This window comes from Delphinapterus leucas, chromosome 17, assembly GCF_059928025.1.
Source record: "Delphinapterus leucas isolate spDelLeu-1000000601 "Yukka" chromosome 17, BTC_Dleu_Yukka2, whole genome shotgun sequence".
Classification (NCBI taxonomy): domain Eukaryota; kingdom Metazoa; phylum Chordata; class Mammalia; order Artiodactyla; family Monodontidae; genus Delphinapterus; species Delphinapterus leucas.
In genome coordinates, this window is record NC_143145.1 from 70,311,019 (window position 1) to 70,337,413 (window position 26,395).

General features: G+C 39.4%; 1 protein-coding gene across 1 annotated transcript in view; it reads left to right on the forward strand.

Moving 5' to 3' along the window:
• The window catches only part of EYA1 (EYA transcriptional coactivator and phosphatase 1), a 151,894-nt gene that overhangs the window by 11,919 nt on the left and 113,580 nt on the right, over positions 1 to 26,395 (forward strand). Inside the window, exons 2-4 of the mRNA XM_022595367.2 lie at positions 12,756 to 12,833; positions 23,691 to 23,760; positions 24,086 to 24,231. Of these exons, the coding sequence (XP_022451075.2) occupies positions 12,756 to 12,833; positions 23,691 to 23,760; positions 24,086 to 24,231 (294 nt within the window). The remainder of the gene's footprint in view (positions 1 to 12,755; positions 12,834 to 23,690; positions 23,761 to 24,085; positions 24,232 to 26,395) is intronic.

Sequence of the window (26,395 nt, forward strand, 5' to 3'; positions counted from 1 at the left end):
AACATTTATTTAGTTTTCACTGCATACAAAGCACTCTGCCAGGTTCCAGCACATGTACAATGAAGTATGACACTACCTCTGCCTTTAAAAGCTCACAGTCTGGTTGGGGGAGATAAGACTTTTTAAAAAAATTGGCAAAAACTGAAAGGTCATGTTGTGTCAATTAAATTATGAAGGCAGAGATTTCCAGTCCGTGGCTTAGAGATCCCCAGGAGTTGCAGAGCTAGTACTGAAAGTCAGCAAGTTCTGTGCGAAGAGCTCTGTCGGAAGGATGAGGAAATTAATAGGCCACATCCATCTTTAACTCTTTTTCACGTACGGACGTTCTGTTATGTTTATGAAAATATAAATTTTCTTGTCTGAAAATTCACAGTAGGTTTTTGTCATCGGGTACTTTCTCCATCAACAGATTAAAAATAGGCTATCATTTGGGTTCTGAAATGTTTTGGTGTTAGAAAGAGGGCTTCATTCTCAAGAAGGTTAGAAGCCACTGATCTAAACAAAAGTGCTCTCAGAGTTCAGAGAAAAGAGCTCTTCAGCTTGCTGAGGTCTGGCCAGGCTTCAAGAAGGAGATGGAATCTGAGCTGAGTGTTTGGGAAATGGGTAGAATTTGAATAGGTTGAGAAGGGATGGAATGCATTCTAAATGAGGGACGAATACGAACAAAGGTAGGATCGTTTGGGAGACCGGGAGGAGACCAGTTGAGCTGAAGAGGAACTGATAGTAGATAAGGTTGGAAGAATCATCTAGAGCCAAACTAGGAGGTGGAGGACCCTGAATACTAGGCTAAGGAATTTGGACTTTATCCTGGAGCCAGTAGAGAAGCCACTGAATATTCTGAGCGAGGGATTGATAGGGTGCAAGTGTCTTAGGTATGAATCTGGCAGCAGTTTCAAGGATAGGTTGGATTGAGGGAGAGATGTGCAGCAGAATGGAGGCTCATCTGATCTGCCAAGATTTCGTGTGTTAGAAACCTGAGCTTGTGTGGCAAGAATGAGAATTGCCAAAAAAAAAAAAGAAAGTGAAATCGCAGGAGACATTTTACCGGAGCAGCCGTCACTTACCAAGTATCACTTCTTTTACCAAAAAAAGTCAACTAGTCCAGACCTCGACATGAATCATTGCACAGGGCTACTCCAATATGCTATACTTTCTGTGAATAATGAGTTTTGAAACTGAATAACATTTCTTGTTGGCCATGTTTACCCTTAAGTTCCAGTTTAGTCTATGTATGTTGGTTTGGTTTTCATAAGGTTGTATTGCTGTTTTGTAGAGTTAATATTTTTCTACTCTCTTTTAAGAAAAAGAGGATGACTTTAAATTTTTAGAGGAAGAATAATCATATTCCAGATTGTGATACCTCATTTTCCAAATGGGTATTAACCAAAGGTAGATATATATACACTTTTAGATAAAGAAGAAAGAGTTGAATGGCTGCTTATAATCTTTAATTTATTAATTCAATTATATGTCTAAAATAAGATCTATAAAATATATAAATTTGGGAATATTGCTATCTTGCACTTTCATATTTCGTGTAACAATTTTATTCTGTTTACATGTGCATTTGGTATCCCTTGATGCCACTTTTTGAGTCATTTGACACATTTAAAAAAAACATACATTTCTGGGCTTCCCTGGTGGCGCAGTGGTTGAGAGTCCGCCTGCCGATGCAGGGGACATGGGTTCCTGCCCCGGTCCGGGAAGATCCCACATGCCGCCGAGCGGCTGGGCCCGTGAGCCATGGCCGCTGAGCCTGCGCGTCCGGAGCCTGTGCTCCGCAACGGGAGAGGCCACAGCAGTGAGAGGCCCGCGTACCGCAAAAAAAACCCCAAAAAACTCCATACATTTCCACTTTGGCCTCATGATTTGAGCAGTCATTAAATCTGTGAGTGATACTATCATTGAATCCAAACTATAACTTAATGTTATGATGGTTATACTTTCGTCTTACAGGTTATTTGTCGTCTGTACAGCATAATTGTATCTCTTTAAAGGGCTTTTTAAGGCTTACTTACAGCAATATCTAACATTTGTCTTGGGCTGATCATGCCCCACAAATTATTATTAAATCTTTGTGACTTATTTACCTCTCTTTTTACTGATGCAGGAAGGGTTCTCTCTAAACATACAAAAATTCCAATGATTGATATTCCTTTATGCGAATGTATCTTCTCCAAAGAGTACTTTGCTCAAAATAACATGAGGGGCATGTGTCCTGTAAGTGAGAGGCTTTACAAGAACCTGCACATACATTGACAGAGTGATAATTTGGGAAGAATAAAATGTAATCTTCTGTTTGATCATACACAGTGTGTTTAATTGCCTTATGCAATATGCCTAGTGGTATGAAGTCAGTTGTACTCTGTTTTTTAAAGTCAGTTCATCCATTCCTTCAGTGAATATTGTGTTCCAGCTATGTGTCAAGCATGGTGCTGTGTTCTGTAGAGATATAAAAAGCTGGAGTTCCTATCATGAAGAAATTTATAATATATTCAAATGGATAAGACTGTGAAATGTAAAATGAGGTTGAGTAGGATATGTGTTCTAAATGAGGTACAAGCTCAAGGAAAAGAAGAATCACCCCTGAGTAGCAGATTAGGCAAGACTTCACACAGCAGGTGGGACATTGGTTGACGGGAATTTGTAGAACCTTTAATGTCAGAAGGAAAGGCACTAGCCATACTGTGGATTTGAGGAAGCATTAAACATTCGGTAGACCAGTTTGGTTTAAATGTTGACTGTATATATGGACATGTGGTTCTTTGTCTGTAAAAGGGAGATAATAAGTGTCACACAGGAAAGTTAGGACAATTAGATGTGACCTTATATTTTGTAATATTCTTCTATTCTTGTAAGTTACCGTTTGTTATACAAATGTAAAATGTGTATGGAAGAACTGGCAAGGAAAGGAAAAAATAAAAGTATAAAAAACTTGGTCTTAGAGTATAGAGGGCCTTATGAATACGATAAAGGAATGGTAACTTAATTTGGGAGAAAATGGAGAGCCTGCTCTTAGACCTCAGAGCCAGGAGTGACTCGCTCAAATCTCGGCTAAGGAAAGATAAGTATCTCTGCTCAAACTAGAGTAGAGACTGAAAAGCAAATTGGTCAGCTTTTCCAAGAGAAGAGGTATAAGGTAATTAGGTTAGTGGCTGTGAAATTAGGGGGGGAAATGGTTGTAAAGATTAGAATGGTAGAAATGATAGACTTGGCAATGGAATGTGAGGAAAGAGTTGCTGGGAGGAATCAGGGTGAAAAGGAAACTTTCTGTCTAGTAGGTGGCATGACCATTTCAAAGGATTAGAATGAGGAGTTTGCGTTTGAGCAGGTTGATTTGACCTTGATCCAGGCAAGGGCCTTGCATAATTGGAATGTGAAGATTGGTCCCTGTGAAAAAGTTGTGCATGTGGATAGAGATTTGAGGGTTGTCTACGTGAAGGAGATTTTTTTTTTTAATTGTGGAAAGACATAACTGTGAGGGACAATTTAGATAGATGAGGAGGTAGAATTATAGAACCACAGAGTAGGCAAAGGAAGACAATCCAGAGACAAAGACATATACAGGTTAAAAAAGGGAAACACTGCTGTGTTGTGTTGGTCAATGATGAGAAAAGTGTCAGAGGAAGGCCCACTCCACAGAAGAATTAAGGAAAATCAGGATGGAAAAAGTTTGCATCGGGCAATTAGGAAAATCCTTTTAGTAAAATAGTAGCTATAAAGGGATGATTCAAAGGATTAAAGAGAGTAGATATTAAGGACTTGAAGGCAAACTTTCAGAAAACTTAGTGATGAAAGAAGGGAGAGAGGTAGATCATGCTTGAGAGAAGTTTTTTTTAAAATCAGGGCAGACCTGCCTTATTTATTTATTGGATTTAAAAAAAATTTTATTGGAGTCTAGTTGATTTACAATGTTGTGTTAGTTTCAGGTGTACAGCAAAGTGAATCCGTTATACATATATCCACTCTTTTTTAGATTCTCTTCCTGTATAGGTCATTACAGAATATTGAGTAGAGTTCCCTGTGCTATATAGTAGGTCCTTATTAGTTATCTATTTTATATATATGTCAATCTCAGTCTCTTAATTTATCCCTCTCCCCTCTTTCCCCCTGGTAACCGTAAGTTTGTTTTCTACATCTGTGACTCAATTTCTGGTTTGTAAATAAGTTCATTTTTACCCTTTTTTTAGATTCCACATATAAGCAATATCATATATTTGTCTTTCTCATTCTGACTTACTTCACTCAGCATGACAACCTCTAGGTCCATCCATGTTGCTGCAAATGGCATTATTTTGTTCTTTTTTTATGGCAGAGTTATATTCTGTTGTATATATGTGCCACATCTTCTTTATCCATTCCTCTGTTGATGGACATTTAGTTTGCTTCCATGTCCTGGCTATTGTAAATAGTGCTGCTGCCTGTTTTTACAATTAGGGGAAGTAGAAGGAAGTAAGTCCCTTGAGATGGAACGATTGAAGATGTTGAGACCAAACAATCAAATATTGGAGCATTGTTGCAAGGAAGGTATGGATGTGGCGTAAGAATAAGGTATAAAATTTAAACGCTGCTAGAGGAAAGAAAACCTCTATTGAGACTCATCAGTGGGAAGATGGGAAATGTTGTAGAAAGATCATTGAAAGATTTAATGCAGCTTCTACATTCTTTATAAAATAGTTGGTGAGGACATGTGCTGAAGAGGATGGGGGATAAGGTGCGGTTTGGAGTTTTGAGTAAAGTAGAGAAGACTTGATGGAAACTTTCAGGCAGAAGAAATGGAAAGGTGGAATTGTCAAGCAACAGGATGACTCAGAAGAATACAGAAAGCATACATTTTAGTGGATTCAGTTAGCGGGTGAATTGTGGTCTCCTCTCCTATGCTCAATCAGCCAGAACAGAGCCGAAGAGTGAACAGTAAGAGATTGCCAATCCCGAGAATGGAGCTTGGCCAAAAAGATGCTTGGAAAAATGAGGTGACACTTGGGATTCTAGGGTGGGAGTTCTGGGTTCCAGACTGGGCTGGTGTGGTTGGAGTGGGAGAATGGATAGGGGTTTAGAAAGACGGGATATTCTGAGGAGGATTAAGAGCTAGTCCAGCAGAAGTGAGCAAATGAAAAAGGTAAAAGGTGGTGTTATTTAGAGGCAGTGCAGTTCTAGGAAGTGGTGTAGCTGAAGTATTTAATTACCAAAGTGGAATGAAAGTAAATCTCATTGAAATAGAAGAGAGAAAGGAATCATAAAGAGTAGTAGAGGGATAATGAACAGAGTTTGTAAAGTCCTGGAGCATTGAAGTAGGAAACAAAATAGAGAGGAAGACCAAGCATGTGCCAAGCAAAGGCAAGCTGTACTGTCACAGTTAGAAGAAAAGTTATGAGCTTAGATACTACCTGGGGAGGATCTACGGCTTACCCAGGCTGGTGCCTTTGCTGCAATCCTGGGCAAATTTTTTTTTTTTTTTTTTTTAAGAAGATGTTGGGAGTAGGAGTTTAATTTATTTATTAATTTTTGCTGTGTTGGGTCTTCGTTTCTGTGCGAGGGCTTTCTCTAGTTGCGGCAAGCAGGGGCCACTCTTCATCGCGGTGCGTGGACCTCTCACTACCGTGGCCTCTCTTGTTGCGGAGCACAGGCTCCAGATGTGCAGGCTCAGTAGTTGTGGCTCACGGGCCTAGTTGCTCCGTGGCATGTGGGACCCTCCCAGACCAGGGCTCGAACCCGTGTCCCCTACGGGGACGGGGCAGATTCTCAACCACTGTGCCACCAGGGAAGCCCCTGGGCAAATTCTTAACACAGAGGCCGGCTCCCAGTCCATCAGGCACAGCTGTCCTCTGGGGGAGAACGTGCTTTAACTGCCCTCTTAATTTATAGTGAGAAATATAGCTAAGCTAATGGACTGGGTGCTTATCTCCTCTGATCAGTCTGTCATCTTCCTGGAGATAATGTGACTGCAACATTCAGATTTTAATGAGAAGTTGCTTGATGAGCAAGGAATCATGGTATGATGGGTTCGTTGGATGATCTTTATAGCTAAAGTCCCCAAGCTCCAATGATCTGATAGCTCTGTCTCCAGTTAAATTTATGGTAAACAAATACAGGGTTCTCTTTTCCATGGGCCACTAAGCAGTGCTGGAGAGAAATGCCCACATTTTCTCCTGGAATCCTCTATCACAATTGCCATGTTCACCATCCTCCCACTAGCCTGTTTCTTCAGAAATATTGTAATGACTGAGGTATGTGTTTTCTTTTTTTTTTTTTTAATTTTTAAAGGTTACTTTCCTTTTACAGTTATTACAAAATATTGCCTATATTCCTCATGTTGCACAATACATCCTTGAGCCTATCTTATACCCAGTTGTTTGTATCTCCCACTTACCCACTCCTATATTGCCCCTGCCCCCCTCCCCAGTGGTACCCACTAGTTTGTTCTCTATATCTGTAAGTCTGCTTCTTTTTTGATATATTCATTAGTTTGTTGTATTTTTTAGATTCCATATATAAGTGATATAGTATTTGTCTTTCTCCAACTTATTTCACTTAGCATAATGTCCTCCAAGTCCATCCATGTTGCTGCAAATGGCAAAATCTTATTCTTTTTACGACTAACATTCTATTGTGTGTATATATATCACATCTTCTTTATCCATTCATCCATTGATGGACTCTTAGGTTACTTCCATATCTTGGCAATTATAAATAATGCTGCTGTGAACATTGGGGTGCATGATCTTTTCAAATTAGTGTTTTCGTTTTTTTCGGGTACATACCCAGGAGAGGAATTGCTGGATCATATGGCAGTTCTATTTTTAGTTTTTTGAGAAACCTCCATACTGTTTTCCACAGTGGCTGCACCAGTTTACATTCCCACCAACAGTCTACAAGGCTTCCCTTTTCTCTACATCTTCTCCAATGTTTGTTATTTGTGTTCTTTTTGATGATAGCCAGTCTGACAGGTGTGAGGTGACATCTCATTGTGGTTTTGACTTGCATTTCCCTGATGATTAGCAGTGTTGAGCATCTTTTCATGTGCTTGTTGGTCATCTGCATTTCCTCTTTGGAAAAATGTCTAGTTGTCCTGACCATTTTTTTAAATTGAAATATAGTTGATTTACAATGTTGTGTTAGTTTCTGCTGTACAGAAAAGTGATTCAGTTATAATATATACGTATTCTTTGTCATATTCTTTTCCCTTATGGTTTATTACAGGATATTGAATATAGTACCTTGTGCTGTTCAGTAGGACCTTGTTGTTTATCTACTTTATATATATGGTAGGAAGTGGATGGACCTAGAGTCTGTCATACAGAGTGAAGTAAGTCAGAAAGAGAAAAACAAATACCGTACGCTAACGCACATATATGGAATCTAAAGAAACAGTACTGATGAACCTAATAGCAGGGCAGGAATGAAGACACAGATGTAGAGAATAGACTTGAGGACACAATGGGGGAAGGGGAAGCTGGGATGAAGTGAGCGAGTAGCACTGATATATATACACTACCAAATGTAAAATCGATGGCTAGTGGGAAGCAGCCGCACAGCACAGGGAGATCAGCTTGATGCTTTGTGACGATCTAGAGAGGTGGGATAGGGAGGGTGGGAGGGAGTCTCAAGAGGGAGGAGATATGGGGATATATGTATACATATAGCTGATTCACTTTGTTGTACAGCAGAAACTAACACACCATTGTAAAGCAATTGTACTCCAGTAAACATATAAAAATAAAAGAATAAGCAAATGGTACCTAATTAAACTAAAAAGCTTTTGCACACCAAAGGAAGCCATTGACAAAATGAAGACAACCTACTGAATGGGAGAAAATATTTGCAAATGATATGACCCATAAGGGATTAATAGCCAACATATGTAAACAGCTCATACAACTCAACATCAAAAAAACAAACAACCCAATTAAAAAATGGGCAGAAGAATTTGCAGCAACATGGATGGACCTAGAGATTATCATACTAAGTGAAGTAAGTCAGAAAGAGACAAATACCATATGATATCGCTTACACATGGAATCTAAAATATGACACAAATGAACTTATTTACAAAACAAAAGCAGACTCACAGACATAGAAAACAAACTTATGGTTACCAAAGCGGAAAGGGAGTTGGAGGAGAGGGATAAATTAGGACTCTGGGATTAGCAGATAGGTTTACTTAATATAATCATGATTTAGTCCTTCCTCTTGAGTTACCGCCAAGTTACCTTGATTTGATTTTTGCTGTCCTGAGGCAGTTGCCCTAATGGTTGAGCTTAGACAAGTCACTTAGCTTTAGATTCTTCTAATTTACTTTTCAAAGGGTAAGCTTAACTTTAATGTGAAGTTTGTAACAGATTCTGCCCCAGAAGAAACACTTTGATTCCTCATAATTACTTTAATAAAGACACTCTAATGATAGAAGTAACTATAAAAACATGGCCTCTGAACCTAGCACAGTGCTGAATGATTTTTAAGCATTTGTTTTTTTTTAAGCATTTGTTTTTTTTAATCTTCTCGTGAGTATGTTATCCCCACTTATAGAGAAGGAAGCTGAGGCACACAGAAGTTGAGTAATTTTTCCAGGTTCATACTGTTAATAGCAAAGCTAGATTGAACTTCAACTGATAATTCCAAAGCTGGTGCTTTTAACTCTTTATTCCTTCCTTTATTCATTCATTCATTTATTTATTATATATTTTAACTCTGTTCCTTATTGCTCCCTGGTACTGTTCCCCAGGAGAAAGGCATTCAGGGTAGGTAGGTATAATACTACTGCTACTAATGATGATAAATATAGTTTCAGTGCCTTATTTGTATCAGGTACTTTACATACGTTTTTATGGATCCTTATTGCATTTCTATAATATAGGTATTTTCTTTGCTTGTGATGAGAATTTCAAGATGCACCCTTCTAGCAACTTTCAAATATGCAGGACAATATTATTGACTGTAGCCCCCATGCTGTACATTACATCCCCATGGCTTGTTTATTTTATGACTGGAAGTTTGTACTTCTTAACCCCCTTCACCCATCTCACCCACCCACAACACTCCTCTGGTGACCACCAATCTGTTCTTTGTATCTATGAGTGTCTGTTCTCTTTATGAGTTTTGCTTTGTTTGTTCGTTTATTTTGTTTTGTAGATTCCACATATAAGTGAAATCATATGGCATCTTTCTCTTCTGACTTGTTTCACTTAGCATAATACCCTCAAGGTCTATCCATGTCGTCACAAATGGAAAGATTTTATTTGTTTTATGGCTGAGTAGTGTTCCATTGTGTGTGTGTGTGTATATATATATACACCTACACACATGTGTGTGTATGTATATATCACTGTAGATATTACTTTTAAAATATTTTATATGAGATAATTAAGGTTGAAGAGATCATATAACTTTTACAAAGTCTTATAGCAGGTAGCTGGATTATTTGCCTCCAAAACCAGAGTGCAAAGAAATTGATAGATGGAAGTTTGTGGCACTTCTGGAGGGTAGCAAGTTGCCCAGTATAACTCAGGCCTAAAGTACATGGACAGGTCAAGCTGTTGAGGGGATCAGGGAGATTAAAGGGGTAAAGGAGAATTTCTGAATATTTTTAAAGGATGAGTAGGTCCTTAAGTATCAGATGGAAGATTGGAAATTTGGAGTGGTAGGAAAAAGAGAGACTCTTGAGTGGTGGCAAAAGAGACTAAAAGTTGTTATTTTCTGATAGACTGAAGTCATGTCATGCAGGAAAAAGTATGGCGGAGATAAAAGAGTTCTACCATTATTTAGAGGAGAGCACGTCACTCAGATTTTTCTTTTCAGATAAATAGCTCAGATGGGATCATTGGTCTCAGACATGACAGCAGTTGAAATCTCTCAAACTTAAAAAAAAAATTCAGCACGTTGTGTTTTTAAAGTCAAAGCTTTGGAAAGGTGCTCTATTATATCACCTATGGCATATTTATAAATGTCATGGCGCTAGTGAGGATGGGTAAAGTTCTGGTGGCCAGAGATGATTCTTTTTAACTTTCTGGTGGGTGTATGCTTGGCCACCACAAAGCCAGCAGTGGTCTCTGTTTGTTTGGCTTTCATTCAGAAACTATTTTCCATCACAATAAATCACCAGTCTCTTTAGCATCAGGTGTCTGGTGATCACAGATTCAATTACAGTACCTGATAAAATCGCGAATATCCTGGTAGTTCCTTTATATACTGCCTCTTCTCTTCAACAGTGAGCCTTTTAAAAACTTGGGTTCATCAGGAAAAGGGAGTCTTTATTCTTTAGTGTATAGATGAGTATATTTGAACAATGGCAAAAAGCAATGGGCTGGGGGCCTAAAAGAAAAAGTATCCTCTTCGTTTCCTTCCTATTCTTTTTGCCTAGTTTTAATGGCATTGCAAGTATAATTGAATGTGCCTCTTGGGAGTGAAAGCTGTACTTGATTAAGCTAATTATGGAGAATAGCTGGGGTAGGTCTTGGGGTACAGGAGTAGGAATGGTTTGGCGTAGTCAAGCTTTCGTGAATTTTATAGTCCAGTCTACAGATTCATAGAAGACCTTAGATTTGGCCAAGACTTAGAAGTCATCTGGGCTAACATCTCACACTGTAAATTTCTTCTTCACCATCTTTCCCAGGCAGACGGGTAGGCGTGGACTTTCTGCTTGAGATCTTCCAGCAAGTTCACTAGCCTGGAAGCGTGAACGCTCTAGGAAGACAAGAACTGCAGGGGTTTTGCTTTGCACCGTGTCCACCATGTATGGCAGTGCCTTGCTCTGTTGTCGAGTAGCTCTAATTATTGGGAAGTGCCGCTTACTGCTAGTTTTCAAGACTTGGAATAAAAAATATCCAACATGAAATCCCATTTCTGCCACTTACTGTGTAACTTTGGGCAATTTCCTAACCCCTCTGATTTCAGTTTTTGCCTGTGAAACAAGAAGGCAGTATGTAACTAGTGAGTTTGTGTGTTGTGTTCCGAGACCTACTTGTAGAATTGTTTAAAGAGATTAATCAAAATGTCTGCAAAGAATCTGACACATAGTAGGTACTTTGTAGGACCCATTCCCCTTGGGCCTAATTCTGATCTTTTTCTGGGTGTGTGGTATTTGATACTGAGTTCAGATCCCATGGTAATTTGTCCAGTATAGAGTGAAATAGAACCATTGTTTTTTATGTACAGGGTGTTATATGAGTTCTTTTTAAAGAGGTAAAATAAGGATGTAGACAACTGGGTATGAAACCGTGCACCAGCAGTGGTGTCCCTGCCTTCCTAAATCTGTAGCTATATAATGGTTATGAAGAGCAAAATCATTAGGTTTCCTGGAGGCGTGAAGAGAGGAGGGAAATATAGGCTTATATCAGAATTTATTAGCATCAACTAAGACTTCTAATCTGAAACAACTGGTGGAAAAGAGAAAATTTCAGTTACACTATTGTTTGGTCTACATTAGAACAATCAATGGAAGTGATTCCCTTTGGACTCGCTGGTTTTATTTTTCAACTTGGTTTAGAGACAGTCTAATTTTCTTTTTTGAAACTGACTCTCTGCTGCAACTATTTATAATGTGAATTTTAGAATTACTCATTATGCACTCGTAAAAGAATTGAAGGCCCAAGAGGGTGAATTTGTCCTTTGCCTGATGTTTATAAGAGATTGGCAGTGTTGAGAGAAGGAAAAGCTTCATTTTCTCCATCATCCTTTCCCATTCCAGAATGTGTTTACTTGGTGAAAGAAGCCACCCCAAATATTCTCTTGTTAGGGCCTTCATTTTGGGAAACATGTTATTGATTTTTAAGTAGCCTCTGAAGTATTATTACACTCTCCTTGAAAACCTGTTAATAGGGATGTATAACTTCCACAAAGTAGGCTAGGCAAATTCCTGTGATAGAACTTCACTAGTAGTTTCTAGGGAAACAAGAACTTCACTAGTAGTTTCTAGGGAAAACAATGATGCTATTTTTTTTATTATTATTTTAAAAAAGCTAAAACTAGGGGAAATAGGGTTCTGAGGTGCCTTATCTGTAGGGATGCAGTAATCCCCTCACTATATCAGTATAGTAGATTTGCTTTGGAGAACCTATAGCATAAAGATAAATGTTTTTAGTTTACAGACCCAAGGGACTTTACTGAAGGTTATGCTTTCCACAAACTGTCTGCTATTGTTATTTTGAAATGGAAATTTTTATTTCTGCTTCATTTATATTTAGTGTGGTTTTGGTACTAAGTGTACATCAGACCTTGATGAATTGTCATGGCTGGGTGGTAATAACAGTCCATTAAAGTGAGCACTCTGTTTTTTAGCCATGCTGGATAACTGAGAAAGTGTGTGTGTGCGTGCACCTGTCCTTGAGCATCATGAAAGCTGGTGTTATCTCCCACTTCTTCAAGTCTTTCTCTTCTATCCTTTGGACTCTATTTGGCCGAATGGCTACAAACCCAAGGAAATAATTTCACATCCACATCATGTAAATTTTGAGACATAAGTTATTTATTTTAGTAAGCAATTTAGTAAACATTTAAGACAACAATGAATTGAACTACTTTTAAAGTGTTTCTATTAAAAGGTAACTTGCCACAATAGATTGTTTCCTTAGGAAGAAAAACTTAACATGGGAATTTCTTTTAAAAAGACTCTATTAGGAATATTAATCTGATTTATACTCAAATACGAAAAGATTGACTTTTAAATGATTTTCTTATAATTATTTTGAATGTTATATCTTCTCTACTGTGCCTTTATAAATATTAATTGGGTATATGATATATGTTGTTTATTTTTGTAGTTAAAACAGAGCCAATGAGCAGCAGTGAAATAGTTTCAACAACAGCAGACGGGTCTTTAGACAATTTCTCAGGTTCAGGTAAGGAATAAATATTAGATTTTCACAGTAATATGAAACATTATTTTTCCTAGTTTACATATACAAATATATGTGTGTGTATGTATGTGTGTGTATGCATGTGTATGTGTATATATGTGGATATCATCTGTGTAATACTGTACAGTTTTTCTCAGCGTCACATATTTGCAATTCTGATGTTTTTGTTCAGTGTGATGAAGTGTTTGCTGAAAATGTTGGTATTCTGTAAAGGAGAAAAAAATCAAAAGGGGAATTGTTCTCCATCTTCTCTAAATTATCTTTATTATGTTGATGACTCCTTCCTTCTGTCTCTCATCTGGTGATTTTTCTTTCTTTTTTAACACATTTATTTATTTATTTATGGCTGTGTTGGGTCGTCGTTGCCACATGCGGGCTTTCTCTGATTGCAGGGAGCAGGGGCTACTCTTCGTTGCGGTGCGCGGGCTTCTCACTGCGGTGGCTTCTCTTGTTGCGGACCACGGGCTCCAGGCGCGCAGGCTCAGTAGTTGTGGCATGCGGTCTCAGTAGCTGTGGCTCGCGGGCTCTAGAGCGCAGGCTCAGTAGTTGTGGCGCACGTGCTTAGTTGCTCCGCAGCATGTGGGATCCTCCCAGATTAGGGCTTGAACCCGTGTCTCCTGCATTGGCAGGCGGATTCTTAACCACTGTGCCACCAGGGAAGTCCCTATGTGATTTTTCTAATCACGCACAATTTGGCTTCTGATAGCCCCTAAACAGACTTGCCATGGCATCCTCCTAACTAACTGTCACGTCAACTAGAGATCAGACTTTGTCAAGCAGCTTTAGATCCTTAATTAATTTTTTAATCTCTTTCATTTTGAGAAAGCCTGCCTTCAACAAACAAAACATACAAGTTTCACCTCCATGATGATGAAATTGCTGATAAGAAAGTGACTGTGATAATAAATTCACTGTGAGGATCTGATTGTATCTTTTCCAAATTACCCAGCTTGGACTCTTTCAATTAAAACTCATTCTTATCAGCAGTAATTCTTCAATTTTTTAACCCTTTTCAAGTGATTTGCTGTGTTTATGAGACCTCTCCATCGGAAATGCTATACTTTTCTAAGTTTGTGATTGATCTCGTCTAGCTCTTGGGATCATTTCACATACACTCCAATTAGAAGGAGTTATAAATAGATATAGAATGAAATGCAGATGCACAACTTTTATGCTGATGATACCAGCTGGAGGCAATAAGGAGATAACAACAGGTGTTACACTCATAGTTCTTTCATAAAGCATTTACTAGAATTTGACTTATGTCAGGCAGTGTGCTTGGTGCTATTATGGATTCAAAGGTGTATGAGAACGGTCCTGCCTTGCGACTTAATAGGGCGAAGTAATCACCAGGCCATCATAGTACAGCTGCATAATGCCGAGGGAGGCCCGGGGACCCCTAAGAATACCCAGGAAGGACCCAACAGAGACCGAATTGGGGTGGGGTGGTCAGGGAGGGTTTCCTGGAGAGGATGCCTGCACTCAGCCTTAAAGAATGTGTAGGAATAAAGCACATGTAGAATTGAGGATGGGGAAGATGGACGGATGGAGTGTTCCATGGGAGGAGACCAAGGCACGGAGGTGTGGAACTTGGAGGCACCACTGATGGTTCAGCATTCTTGGTGTGTCTGGTGTGAGCAGTGCGGGGTGTGCTGCACGGAGAGGAAGGGACCAGAGTCTAAACAGGCAGGTGTGTTCCACGTGGCATGTGTGTTTTATCCTGAGTGCCACGGGAGGCATCAGGTTGTGTGTTCACTTTCCCTTATGGAAGGACTCAGGCAGGATGGAGGGGAGGCTGGGGAACTGAAGGGGAGAGAACAGTTAGGGGTTTTTGCAATCACTTTCACAAGAAATGCTGAAGACCTGAAATAGGGTGCTGGCAATGGCTGTGAAAAGGTGATGGATTAAGACGTATTTATGAAATAGAATTTATGGTCATAGTGACCAGTGAGCATGGTGGGGATGAGTGAAGCAGAGAGAAAAGGGAGGAGTGAGGGAATCTGAGAGGTATGACTGAGGAAGAAAGGTGGTAGCTTCTGTTTGGGTCTTGTTAGTGGTGATTTAACATGCACCTGAAGATGTTGGAGCTCAGGAAAGATCTGGAATGGAAATTCTGAAAGTGTACAGAGAGTTAACGCTAGCAGGGTATAACAAGGTTGAAGACAGAACCCAGGGAAAACCAATACATAAGAGATGGGTAGAGGATAAGATGAAAGCACAGGTGATTGGGGAAGAAGAAAAAGAGTATTGAAATGGAAGTAAAGGCAGGAAAGATACTTCAAGGAAGCACTTCTATATGATAGATTCATATACAGGTTTTAAAAATGGTTTTTTAAAAAGACTTAATGACATGAGAAAATGTTTACTTATATTAAGTGTAAAGCAGATTATAAAAGAGTAATATGTTCCGTATAATCACAGTTTTGTTTAAAAAGACATTTATTTGTATGTATTTGTGTCTGTGTGTATGTGTATAAAAATTAATGGTTGGCTCTCTCTGAATGGTGGAATATAATTTGAATTTTATTCCTTCTGCCTTTTTCATATTTTTTTGCAGAGCATATGTATAATATTCATACTTTTAAAAAGTAATCATTTTAAAGTACAAGTTAAAAATCACATACTAAACTGCAAAGAGATAATTTTTTTGAAAGTATCTGTGAATAATAGTATTGCATCATGGTTTCTCCTGATTTTTATCACAGTACCGTGGGGAAGAAATTCCTCGTTTTTAAGAAATACATACAGAAATATTTATGAGTAAAGGGGCATCATATTTGCAACTCCAAAAAAATGTGAGTTATACATGTGCATAATACACACATATAGAGAGAGAAAGAGAATAAAGGATAAAGTTAATCTCATAAAACATTACCATTTGTGGAATTTGGGTGAAAGATATCTGGGAAGTTTTTCTACTATTCTTGCAGCTTTTCTCCAGTTGTCAAATTATTTCAAAGTAAGAAAAAAAATGAGAAGCATGAATGAATTTAACCTATGGCAGTTTCAGTGGACAAGCGGGCTTCATCTCCCCTTGTGCCCGCTGGCCTACATGCCCTACTTCTGTGTCTCCAGCATAGTTCCTAGCAGATAGCATGTGCTCATAAAGTTTATTGAATGGATGAATGACTTAATGAATACGCTGAGGAAGTGGAGACAGGAAAGAGAAAAATGTCTTTCACGTCGATAAGTGGTGAAGGGAGAAGAAGAGAAGGTAGTCTGTTAGAAAGAGGGCTGGAGGGTTGGGGATGGCATTTAGGTCAGGGTGTTTTGGGCTGCCAGCACGAACTTTATAGAGGCAGGGGTGAAAGGTAGAGGTGACCCTGATGGGGCAGCAATGGCTTCAATTCACAACAGAAGTGGGTCAGCCTAGAAAAGGAATAACTTTTCCACAGAAATATCAGGAAAGATTGATGGAAAGTAACGCAGATGAGTTTGAAGTGGAGGAGGAGGAGACAAGACTTTGAGGGAATTCCTGCCTGATTCCTCTGTTCGAACCTTCCAGTGGCTCCCATTCATCTCTGAGTAAAAGCCGATTCATTACAATTAGCCTGCAAGCCCCATCAGACCTTATTGCCTGCTTCCCTTGCCTCCTGCTGTTTCTCTAATGAGGGCCTCTGCAGGGGCAGTGCCTCTGCCTGGAACACGTCTCTGTGCACCTGCCTGACTGCTTCACCACCTTCAAATCCCACCATTGAGGCTCACCCTGACCACCTTACTCAGTGTTACAAAACTCTTACTATAGACTTCCGGAATCCCCCACCCACCCAATAACACTTCGAACCTTTTACAAACTATATCATCCACTTGTGTATTAGGTTTATTGCTGGTCTCTCACCCCCACCAGAATGTAAGCTTGAGATGGCAGGGATTTGGTCTTCTTTTGTTCATTTGTATCCCTGACACCTGAAAACGTATCCAGCATGTGTTAGGCACTCAGATATTTACTAGATAAATTATTGAATACATGAATGAATGAATGAATGATGGCTTCTACTTTTTTCTCTGAAGTGACTCAATATGAGAAGAAAATTGAGGATACCAGTAAAAGACAAGTTTCAAATAACTTCATGTATCTAGGATAGACAGAAAAAAGTGAAGGAAGGGGATAATAAATTGAGAGAGGATAAGGATGTCGGGGGCCTGCCTCTCTTGATGGGTTGGAGAATAGATGAGATGGGAATAAAGGAATGAAAATTCTGGAAAAAGAGGATGTTCCTTCCTTAATCTCAGAACTCAGTGAGGCCTCCACCTGATGCTTCTGGAGTTGGTTCTCTGTACTTCCCTTCCTCAGCCTTTATCACTCCTTTAAAAATTACTTTGCATCATCTTTCCTCCTGCTAAACTGTAGCCCTATGAGAACAGATACTGTTTGTCTTGTTCACACTTACAATCCCAGTGGCCATCATAGAATGGAGCTCATACGCAGTGGTCAGTACATGTTTGTAAGTAAACAAATGAAATCAGTCAGTGCTGTTGTGGTTTAAGACTGGAATGGAGAAAGAGGTCCAGGATGTGGTCTTGAGCTTGATGGTTGACGTAGAAGGCCAGAGTTGAGGCCAAGACGGAAATGAGAAAAGCGCTGGATGCATGACCCAAGATGATGTTGGGATGTGTCAGGGGACACAGTCAAATACTAAAGTTTTTGATAAATGCAAGGAAGTGCTTAGGAGGTGGGTCATTCATGGAAGTGTTAAAGAGTTGTCAGGAACCTCAGAGAAGGGAGGGTTTCCTGGGAGAGCAGAAAAACAATGATTTGGAAGAAACAACAAGGAGGATGTGTTTGTAGGTCTTTGTTATTCTGGAATCTGAGAGAATGAGCAGCCTCTACTGGGAAAAGATACGCAGGAGAAGTAAGGGCCTTGGAGGAGGGCTTAGCGGAAGGTGGAGGAATAGTTTGGTGAAGAGACTGAAGCTGTAGAGAATCTCATTTGCCATAGATTGATGGTCTGTGTTGGACGCAGAGGAAAGGATCAGGTGACCTGGGGAACTGGGTCAAGGCATAGGAGGCACAGAGCACCATGGGGATGGACCTTCATTTACTGTTGTCTTTTACTTTTTCTCTTCCCTTCTCTCCTCCTCTTTCTTTTTCTCCTCTTTCTCCTTCCCCCTCCTCTTCCACCCCCCTTCCTCCACATCTCCTTCTCTCCCCCCACCTTTCATAAGTAAAGATGTGAAAACCATGGCCTGCTGGAGTGGCTGTAAATAGGACTTAGGGTTTATAAGAGGAACAGGAGGCTGGAGAAAGCAATCTCCAAGAATTAACTCCAAGATGGTCTTTACCTCTGTGGTCACTATGCCTACCTTCCTTCTCTGTGATAACTTAAAAATTCACATCCCTAATATTCTGGGTATCTTAAGGAAATAGCAAGGATAAGGAAGATATGGAGTCATCCTGACACTGGTAATAGCTGTTTCCACCTTTGTCCTTCAAGGAACCCTAGCATCTTAAAGCATTAAGGAGGCAGTGAGGCTCACTCTTCTCCAGTGAAATCTCCAGGTATCCTGGTGTGGGGAAACTGGAGGAGAGAGGTTGATTTTCCAAGGCATGTGGTTGAATTGAAAAATGCAAGGTTGTTTATTGTGTTTTTAAAACACAGTGACGTTCTGCTCATTTACTATTGACCAATGAAAAGCAATATTTTAATGATTAAAATGTTAAGAACAATTGGGGTTGAAAATAATGTGCTTTGAGGGATTACAAAATGTCTTTGCCTGCTGCGGCTTTCACTTACACAAAGCCCAAATTTGTTATTCATTTGTTAAATAAAATGTCAATTGATATGGATTCATTCAACATTGATGTCTGGGGGTATTCGAAAATTGGAAATTTCTAGAGGAGAAAAAAATCACATCTGACAAATATGATTTCTTTGTTTTCGTAATTGTTCATGAAAAGATCTACCTTTTGGGATCTGATTCATTCATTCAACAATTCTGTATTGAGCACCTACTGTGGGCCAGGAAATGTTCTAGACAGTGGGAATATAGAGGTGAAAAAGTAGACAGGTCCCTGCTCTCATGGAGCTTTCATTCTTGTGGGAGAGAAAAATGATAAATAGGTAAGTGGTAAGTGGTAATATAAGTAAATAGGCAGTGAAAAGTGCTCTGAAGAAAACGAAAGCAGATCAAAGACTATGGTAAAGAGTGGGTAGGGGTGTCTTTTAGAAAGAAGGCTTCTCTAAGGAAAGGGCATCTGAGCAGAGGTCTTAGTGAAGTGAGGGAATAAGTTTGGGTTAATCAAAATGAAACAGGATAACAGGGTTCGGAGTTGAGGGCAAGGAGGGGTTTGACATGATGATCTAATTTATGTTTTTAAGAGATCACTGTTTGTCATGTGGAAAATTCTCTTTGGGAGAAGGGTGGGAAGAAGGTAAGGAGAAGCAGGGAGACCAGAATTTCCTGGTGCAGAAGAAGAGGACTGTGTTAGCCCACGTGTTTCCTGGAGGAACCACTGAAGCAGGATGCAGTGTGCCAGTATCCTATCTGGGAGGGGAGGGAAGGTGAGGTCAGGGGGCGGTGCCCTGGCTGCCCTCTCTGATGGCCACGGCCAACGTTGGTGACTGGAGCAGAGTGGCAGACAAGAGAGAGCGAGAAGTTGTCACTTTTAGCCTATATTTGGAGGGGAGAGCTGACTGGACTTAGGATAAAAGGGTATGAGGAAAGGAGAAGAATCAAAACTTAACTTTTAGGCTTTTGACCTGTGTGTCCAGCTGAATGATGTTGACATGGATGAGATGGGAGCCCAGGGGAGCCATGAACTGAGGACTTGCTAATTTTTAGATTTCTGTCGACTTTCTCAGTGGATTCTCTAGCTTGTGAATATTAATTCACCATGGGTCCTTCTCTCCCTTCCTGCAGTAAGATTTGGGGAGCTTCTTTAACTTACATGTGAGAGGTAGGAGAAAGAATGCAATGATAGGAAACGAGAGTGTTAAAACAAAGAAGGATCTGTTGTCCCTACATCCCCAGGGCTCTGCCATGTGGCCTTTGGAGTTTACTAATGGTAAGAGAAACAATTTATTTACCTTGATAAATGGACTGGGAGCATTCTTTTTGCCTTAGGTTATTCTGGTCTCATGAAATTAAAAATAATCTGAATTCTTAGATTATTATTAAAAAGTTTAAAGTGTTTTAGGCAATTAAGGAAAAAAGTACTTGAGGTAGAAGGTGGAAGATTCTTGACTTTAGGCTACACAGAGATCACAGGGGTTTGAATTTAGAGAAAGCCCTAAGGGTATGGCTGTTTACATGGCATTACATAGTCAGTAATTTTAGGTGCACACAGGTAAGTAGCAGCAACATACTCGGGCAGCATCATGGGTTCTTATTCACATCTATTTCATAAGGAAAACTATCGACCCATTTATATTGCCAAAGATCAGGTTTATTGTTGTGTGTTTATAAATAACTTAAAATAATTTAACCATCTTTCAAGTTATTATGGTTTAAAAATATCTACTTTGCTTATGACCTAAACCTCACAGTCTTAGTAAACAAATGTTATTTATTGATTACCTACCACATGCCAGGCCCTACCAGGTGCCAAGGAAAGAAAGGAGAGTAGGAGGTCCTTGGCCCTGGAAGCTCATGGGTAGCCGAGGAAACTAACATCTATACACTACATAAACTAACCATCATGTAGTGTGGTGAGTGCCACTTTGCCAGTGTTTACAACATTCCAAAACGTACAGAGAAAGAAGATATTATCCTAAAGAGAAAATAATGTTTTAGTCCCAGTGGAAGAGTGTTTGACAGGTAGAGGAAAGAAGAGCATTAACATGGCAGTAGGCTCTGACATGAAGACCAACCAAGACAGACAGGAAAATGCATGGCATGCACGGGCAGTCCTCAAGTCCAGGGATGCTGTGTAACTCTAAACCCACAGGAGGGTGGATGCTTGAATATCTTTATATAATCTTCCAAGGAATTTGGAATTTTTTTCTAGGGATAGTATAAGTGCAGGTGAGAGATTGTAAACTGGAGAATGGACGTGAAGAAGTTTCCGGGTAAGGAAGATCAGTGTGGTGGCAGAAGTGAGAGTCAAAGGGCAGTGGGTGGAATGCAGAGTGAGTAGCTAGATGGCTGTTTCTCTAGTCCAGGTGAGACATAATGAGGACCCGCCCCGGGACAGGAGGGGAGGGATGGAGAATGCCGCACAGCTCAGTGGGTGTTTCTGAATTGGAGATGGGTGACTTGAGAGTCACAGAGGGAGAAAAAAATGAGATGATTCTGAGGTTTCTAGTTTCTGTGAAGGGGGGTCAGGGGATAGTATGTTTTGGTGGAAAGAGTGGGCAGATGTGGGTTCAGATACCAGCTTTCCTATTTATTTGCTTGGACATGTTACTTAATTTCTAGCCCCATATATAAAATGGGGATAAAGAATCCTGTTTTTAAGCCTTTTGCTGGATAGATGGTGATGCTGTCCATCGAGTAGAATTAAAAATACAGTAAAAGGGCAAATGTGGGGGCAAAGATAGTGGGAATTTGGGAATCTGAGATGTTAAACATTTCTTACACAAACACAGTATTATTTGCTTTATGTCATTACTTCATTTACTCCTCACAACCATCCCAAGAGGTGTAGGTAGTATTACTGCCATCATTTTACATGAGAACATGTCAAGGCTTAGAGGGATCAAATAACTTGACCAAGACCACGTAGAAGAGTTGGATCTTGAATCTGAGCTGAAATTAAATTCTAATTCCAGAAACTGTGTTTGTATTACCACACTCTGCAACCTCCCAAATCTTTCTTCATGTGTACACACATATATTATGCATATAATCTAAATCAGAGCTTCGTGGAACCTACCTTATGCTGTACAATCACCCTGATATCTTCTATTCTGTTATTCTATTTGTTTATAAAAAATTGCTGAGCAGAACCTATGAAGCTGAATTTACAATCTTTTCATGGGTTGTGACCCATAATTTGAAAAACACAGGGATAGAGCAAGAAAAGAATAAAAGGGATTTCTGCGGCTTCCATCTTCAGATGGCTTTTGGGGTTTTTTGTGTGGTAGTACATATTTGTGTTGTGGTTTCATTTTTAAAAAACTTCTTTCTATCTCTGATGATCCAGGGAAGGTATTACCCCTCCAGCAGCTCTGCTGGATAAATCTTCTCTGCCCTTGGTCTCTTTCCAGGCCTAGAAGAGGGCATTAGAAAGGTTGTAATCGCAGGTGGCCTGGGCAAGTGGCAGCGCTTGTGGTCCAGGCATTCTCTCCCTTCTATAAATTGTATTTAATCCTCACGTAGCTGTTTGTATGTTGGCCTCCCCACGTGCGACGACAGGACTTGTCTTTGCATGTTTGCATCTTCAGCATGGAGTGCAATGCCTGGAACAGAGTAGTGACCCAACGTGTGCCAAGAGATGGGGGACACCAGCCAAGCTGGCCTGCCTTCTCTCATTAATATGACCTCCATCTCTGCCAGACCAACAGCCAGAGGGTCGAAGTCTGGCAGGTCTCATGAGTACTGCTGACCTTCATCTATTCTCTTGTCACTGGGTTAGGCCTATTTGCTTTACCGGGAAAGGATTAGTCATAGGTTTTGAGATTCTAACCCAAAACCACCACTGTTTTCCCAAACACAAGCTAGAAAATTACATTTGAGAAACATAACTGTACTGATGTGATATCATGAAAATGTATAAAACCTGGAGTTCATGGAAGCTTATGAAAGGTTTTAATGTAGAATATAATGAATAAATAATAGAGCCTCTGCAAACAGTGGTTATTCGTAGAAGAAAATAAACATATTACATCTTATAATAATTGTACCCAAAGCATATGCATCTTAGCCAGGAAAAGCATAGGGTGAGTTTGAAGGGAAAAGGGGAAATACACATATATATATATATATGTGTGTGTGTGTGTATGTATGTATGTATATATTTATGTAAATGTGTATATATGTAAATGTGTGTAGATACTTATGTACATAAATAGATGGCCCATGTTAACAATGAAAGAAGCTGAGAATCACCATTTTAAGGCCTCATGTTAGTAAAAAAAAAAAAAAAAAGAAAAACAACCAGGTTTTTTGTTTGCTTCTTTAGTTCAGAATGATTGTAAAAGAATATTTGATAGAAGACTTTCGTGCATTTCTGAGACTTATTGAATCAAGTATATGTGATTAAAAAGAAATGAGATTCTGCTTGAATGCTTAAATAATCTCTTTAAAAAAAAAACTTTGTGACTTGAATGCTGAAGTGGAGCATATATAACTGAAAGGCAAAGGAATATCCATCTCCATGCAAGAAAAAACGGGCTTAGTTTGCAACTTGAGAAATTTTAGATGGTTGTAGGAATGCATTCTTATTTTTAAAAAATTGCTGAATCAATGCAGGCAAATGAGGATCTGTCCTATTTCTACTTCCCTGAGAGGAGATTAGACTGCATTTCTCAGTAACACAGTCTCAGGGGCGTGTGTCCCCTTGAACACAAACAATAGACCAGAGGACCTTCCGGTCCCGCCCAGCCCTGTAATTCAAGTTCATCCCTCCCCTTTCAGCGCGGTGGTTCCAACCAGTGGCCAGGACTCCCTGTGCTCTTAAAGTATTGCCACTGTAAAAGCCATCACTGACAGGTATTTAAGAATATTATGACTATGTTTTCTAAGAGTTGATTTAAAATTCGAATCACTTGATCAGTTCCTATAGGTTCCTTAATATAGTTTAACTTCCTGTTAGGTTGACTTATGAAATTGCCATTTCTGCGGGTCCAAAAGGTCTACGGTTTCATGTGGCCACAACCTATAGTTGAAACTATATCAATGCTTTATCCATATTTTGTATTTTGCTTGGATTATTGTGCATTATTTTTCTTTTTCCAGCCATTGGGAGCAGTAGCTTCAGCCCAAGACCGTCTCACCAATTCTCCCCACCACAGATTTATCCTTCCAAGTAAGATATATTTTCTCTTAATCAATAAATAACTTTTCTGAGTAGTCTTTTACCTTATTTCAAGTCGTGTCTGGTGCCCACACGTTACATCTTAATTTAAACTAAAGCGTGTTTCATAGAGACCTAAATGTATTTACGCAAATTTATTTGGAGCATCACCTAGGAGGGACGCTGTAGTATTTTGGTTCTTTGTGTATTACACTTGAAAGTTTTACATTAAGAAACAGTCTTTAACTGGAATTTGTGATTTGGTTGGTAATCAGTTACCTTGCATGTTTCCATCTAATGCATGGGCTTTCTATTTTCTGTCATTTCTGACAAATAGCAGACCATACCCACATATTCTCCCTACCCCTTCCTCACAAACTATGGCTGCATATGGGCAAACACAGTTTACCACAGGAATGCAACAAGCTACAGCCTATGCCACGTACCCACAGCCGGGACAGCCCTATGGAATTTCCTCCTATGGTGAGTAATCCCTCGGCTTTAGCACTGACGTTGTCTAGTGGGCACACCTGTACCTGTGAAAGTTTCACAGGAGTGGTACTTAAAGACGATCCTCTTGGGCCACTTGAGAAAGGGTGGTCACCTTTTGTGTCTAAATTCTTAAAATGATAGTTTTTAATGAACATTGGAAGAGCTGGTAGTTACTTATCTTGAGGTCAGAGGTGGCAAATACCATGGTTCATATGCCCTCTTGCTCTCGTTTTGTTTTTTGTTTTTTTTCCATTTATATCTCAATTCTTAATTTGCCACTTGAGCGCTTGGCTCTGGAATCCAAAGTATTTTGGTGCATATTTCTGATAAAACTTCTGTGAATGGAGTCTTTTGGGGTGAAGATTCATTTCCTATTTATCAGATGCTGAGCTATGATTAGAGAAGTACAAGCAGAGTTCAACAAACCCTGGCTCTAAACTTGAGGGGGGGTAGTAGTCTCAAATTTCAGCATTATCAACCATTAGGAAAAGTGATCTATATCATGGCTTGGGCTGCACTTTAAAGAGGCCAATCAGGAAACATTTAAAGCTCACATCCCTATTTGTTCCTTCCCACCTGGAGATTATCTTTATCTTAGTGTAATTTGACTCAATTGTTACAGGGTCAATACCTGTAAATTAAAAATAAATCCAGCCAAACTTCAAAGTTTAATTTTTTAAAAGCTTAGGATTCCAGAATACCTTCACTTCCATTGAATGGTAGTTGTAATTTTAAACAAACTGAAACTTGTTGGAAGAGAAAAATATGGATTATTGGCGTTTTATTAAGAAATAAATAAAACCTAGTGATCCAGAAAAAAATACATGAAAGTTTGGGAGCAAGACTGATAGAAAAAACTGGTGGAGTATTTTGTGATCAATATTCTAATTATGCTTCTGCTGCTATCGTTATTTCATAAACTTTTCTCAGTATATTGAAAGAAATAATGTTCTTCTTTAAGCATTTCATTAATCATTAGAAGGTAAATTATTTTTTCCTTTTTTATTCTGTTTTTACCCCAAATCAAATTGGCCATATATAAATTTCTTATAAAATATATACAAATTAAAATCTAAATTATGTATGACTTTAACATTCATAGTTTTATTTTAAAAAGATCACAACTGAATGTGATCTAGGGAGGTGTTTTTCAACCAGACTTTAAAAACAGCCATAAAATGGACTTTCTAAAATTATCTTTCATTTCCATGACTTTTAGTCGTTTCTCAAAATAACGTTAAATATAGATTAATTTGTCTGTAATTTACTTTTAAACTATTCTTATGCTAAAAGAGGGAAAAGATTCTATGATTTGAATTGTGTAACTTCAATTCTATAATGTGAGTTAAGGCAGTCCCCAATTTATTTCCTCAAAATTTATTTGTAAGCTGATTATTTGAAGTAGAAATGTATTTTCCAGTACAAGCAATACTCAAGTACTGTAGACCTATCAGTGCTGCCAGGGGAAGGTACCATTCCTGTTACCGCCTTGGCTGCCACTCACACAGCTCTCTTGTTTTTCTTTCTCTTCCCCATTCAGTCATGGAAGGGCCCTTTGCCAATTTCTGGGCTGTGGGGTAAGGACTTCTCTAGTTCTAAACCATCAACAGGTGGCCCTGTTGTCTGAAATAGTTGTTCCAGTAGAGTGAGATGAGCAGAGGTTCGGAGGTTAGGCTCAGAACTAGTAGGATGAAAATGGGGATTTTCATGTGGCAGGTGGGGATCGGGGAGGTGGTGAGAGGGAGTCTCAGTGTAAAGGGCTTTGATCCCAGGACCTTCCATGCTTATAAATCTCCTGGGAATAATTCTCAGTCCTTAGTATTTTTCTGATCACCTCTTCTCTTCTCTTTTCGTACCTTGAGGACAAGGAGATGCCCCAGTGCTTCTGACCAGCCATTCTCTTTTTCTTGGGCCAGTGCATGGAAAAATATGGCAGCCTTCCCCTATTGCTTGCTCTGAAGGAAGAGCACATCGTTTAGGGGTTTTAACTGCTGATGGTTAAGGTCCTGATAGTTCTAGAAGACTTTCTCCAAGGACTTAGGTCCCCTGACTTTTCACCTAGACCCAATAAGAAAAGATAGGCAAATCTTTTCATAGTAAGAGCAAGGGGTCCACGAGGAGGAAGAGGTCGTGCCATTCTTCACTGGATCTGCGT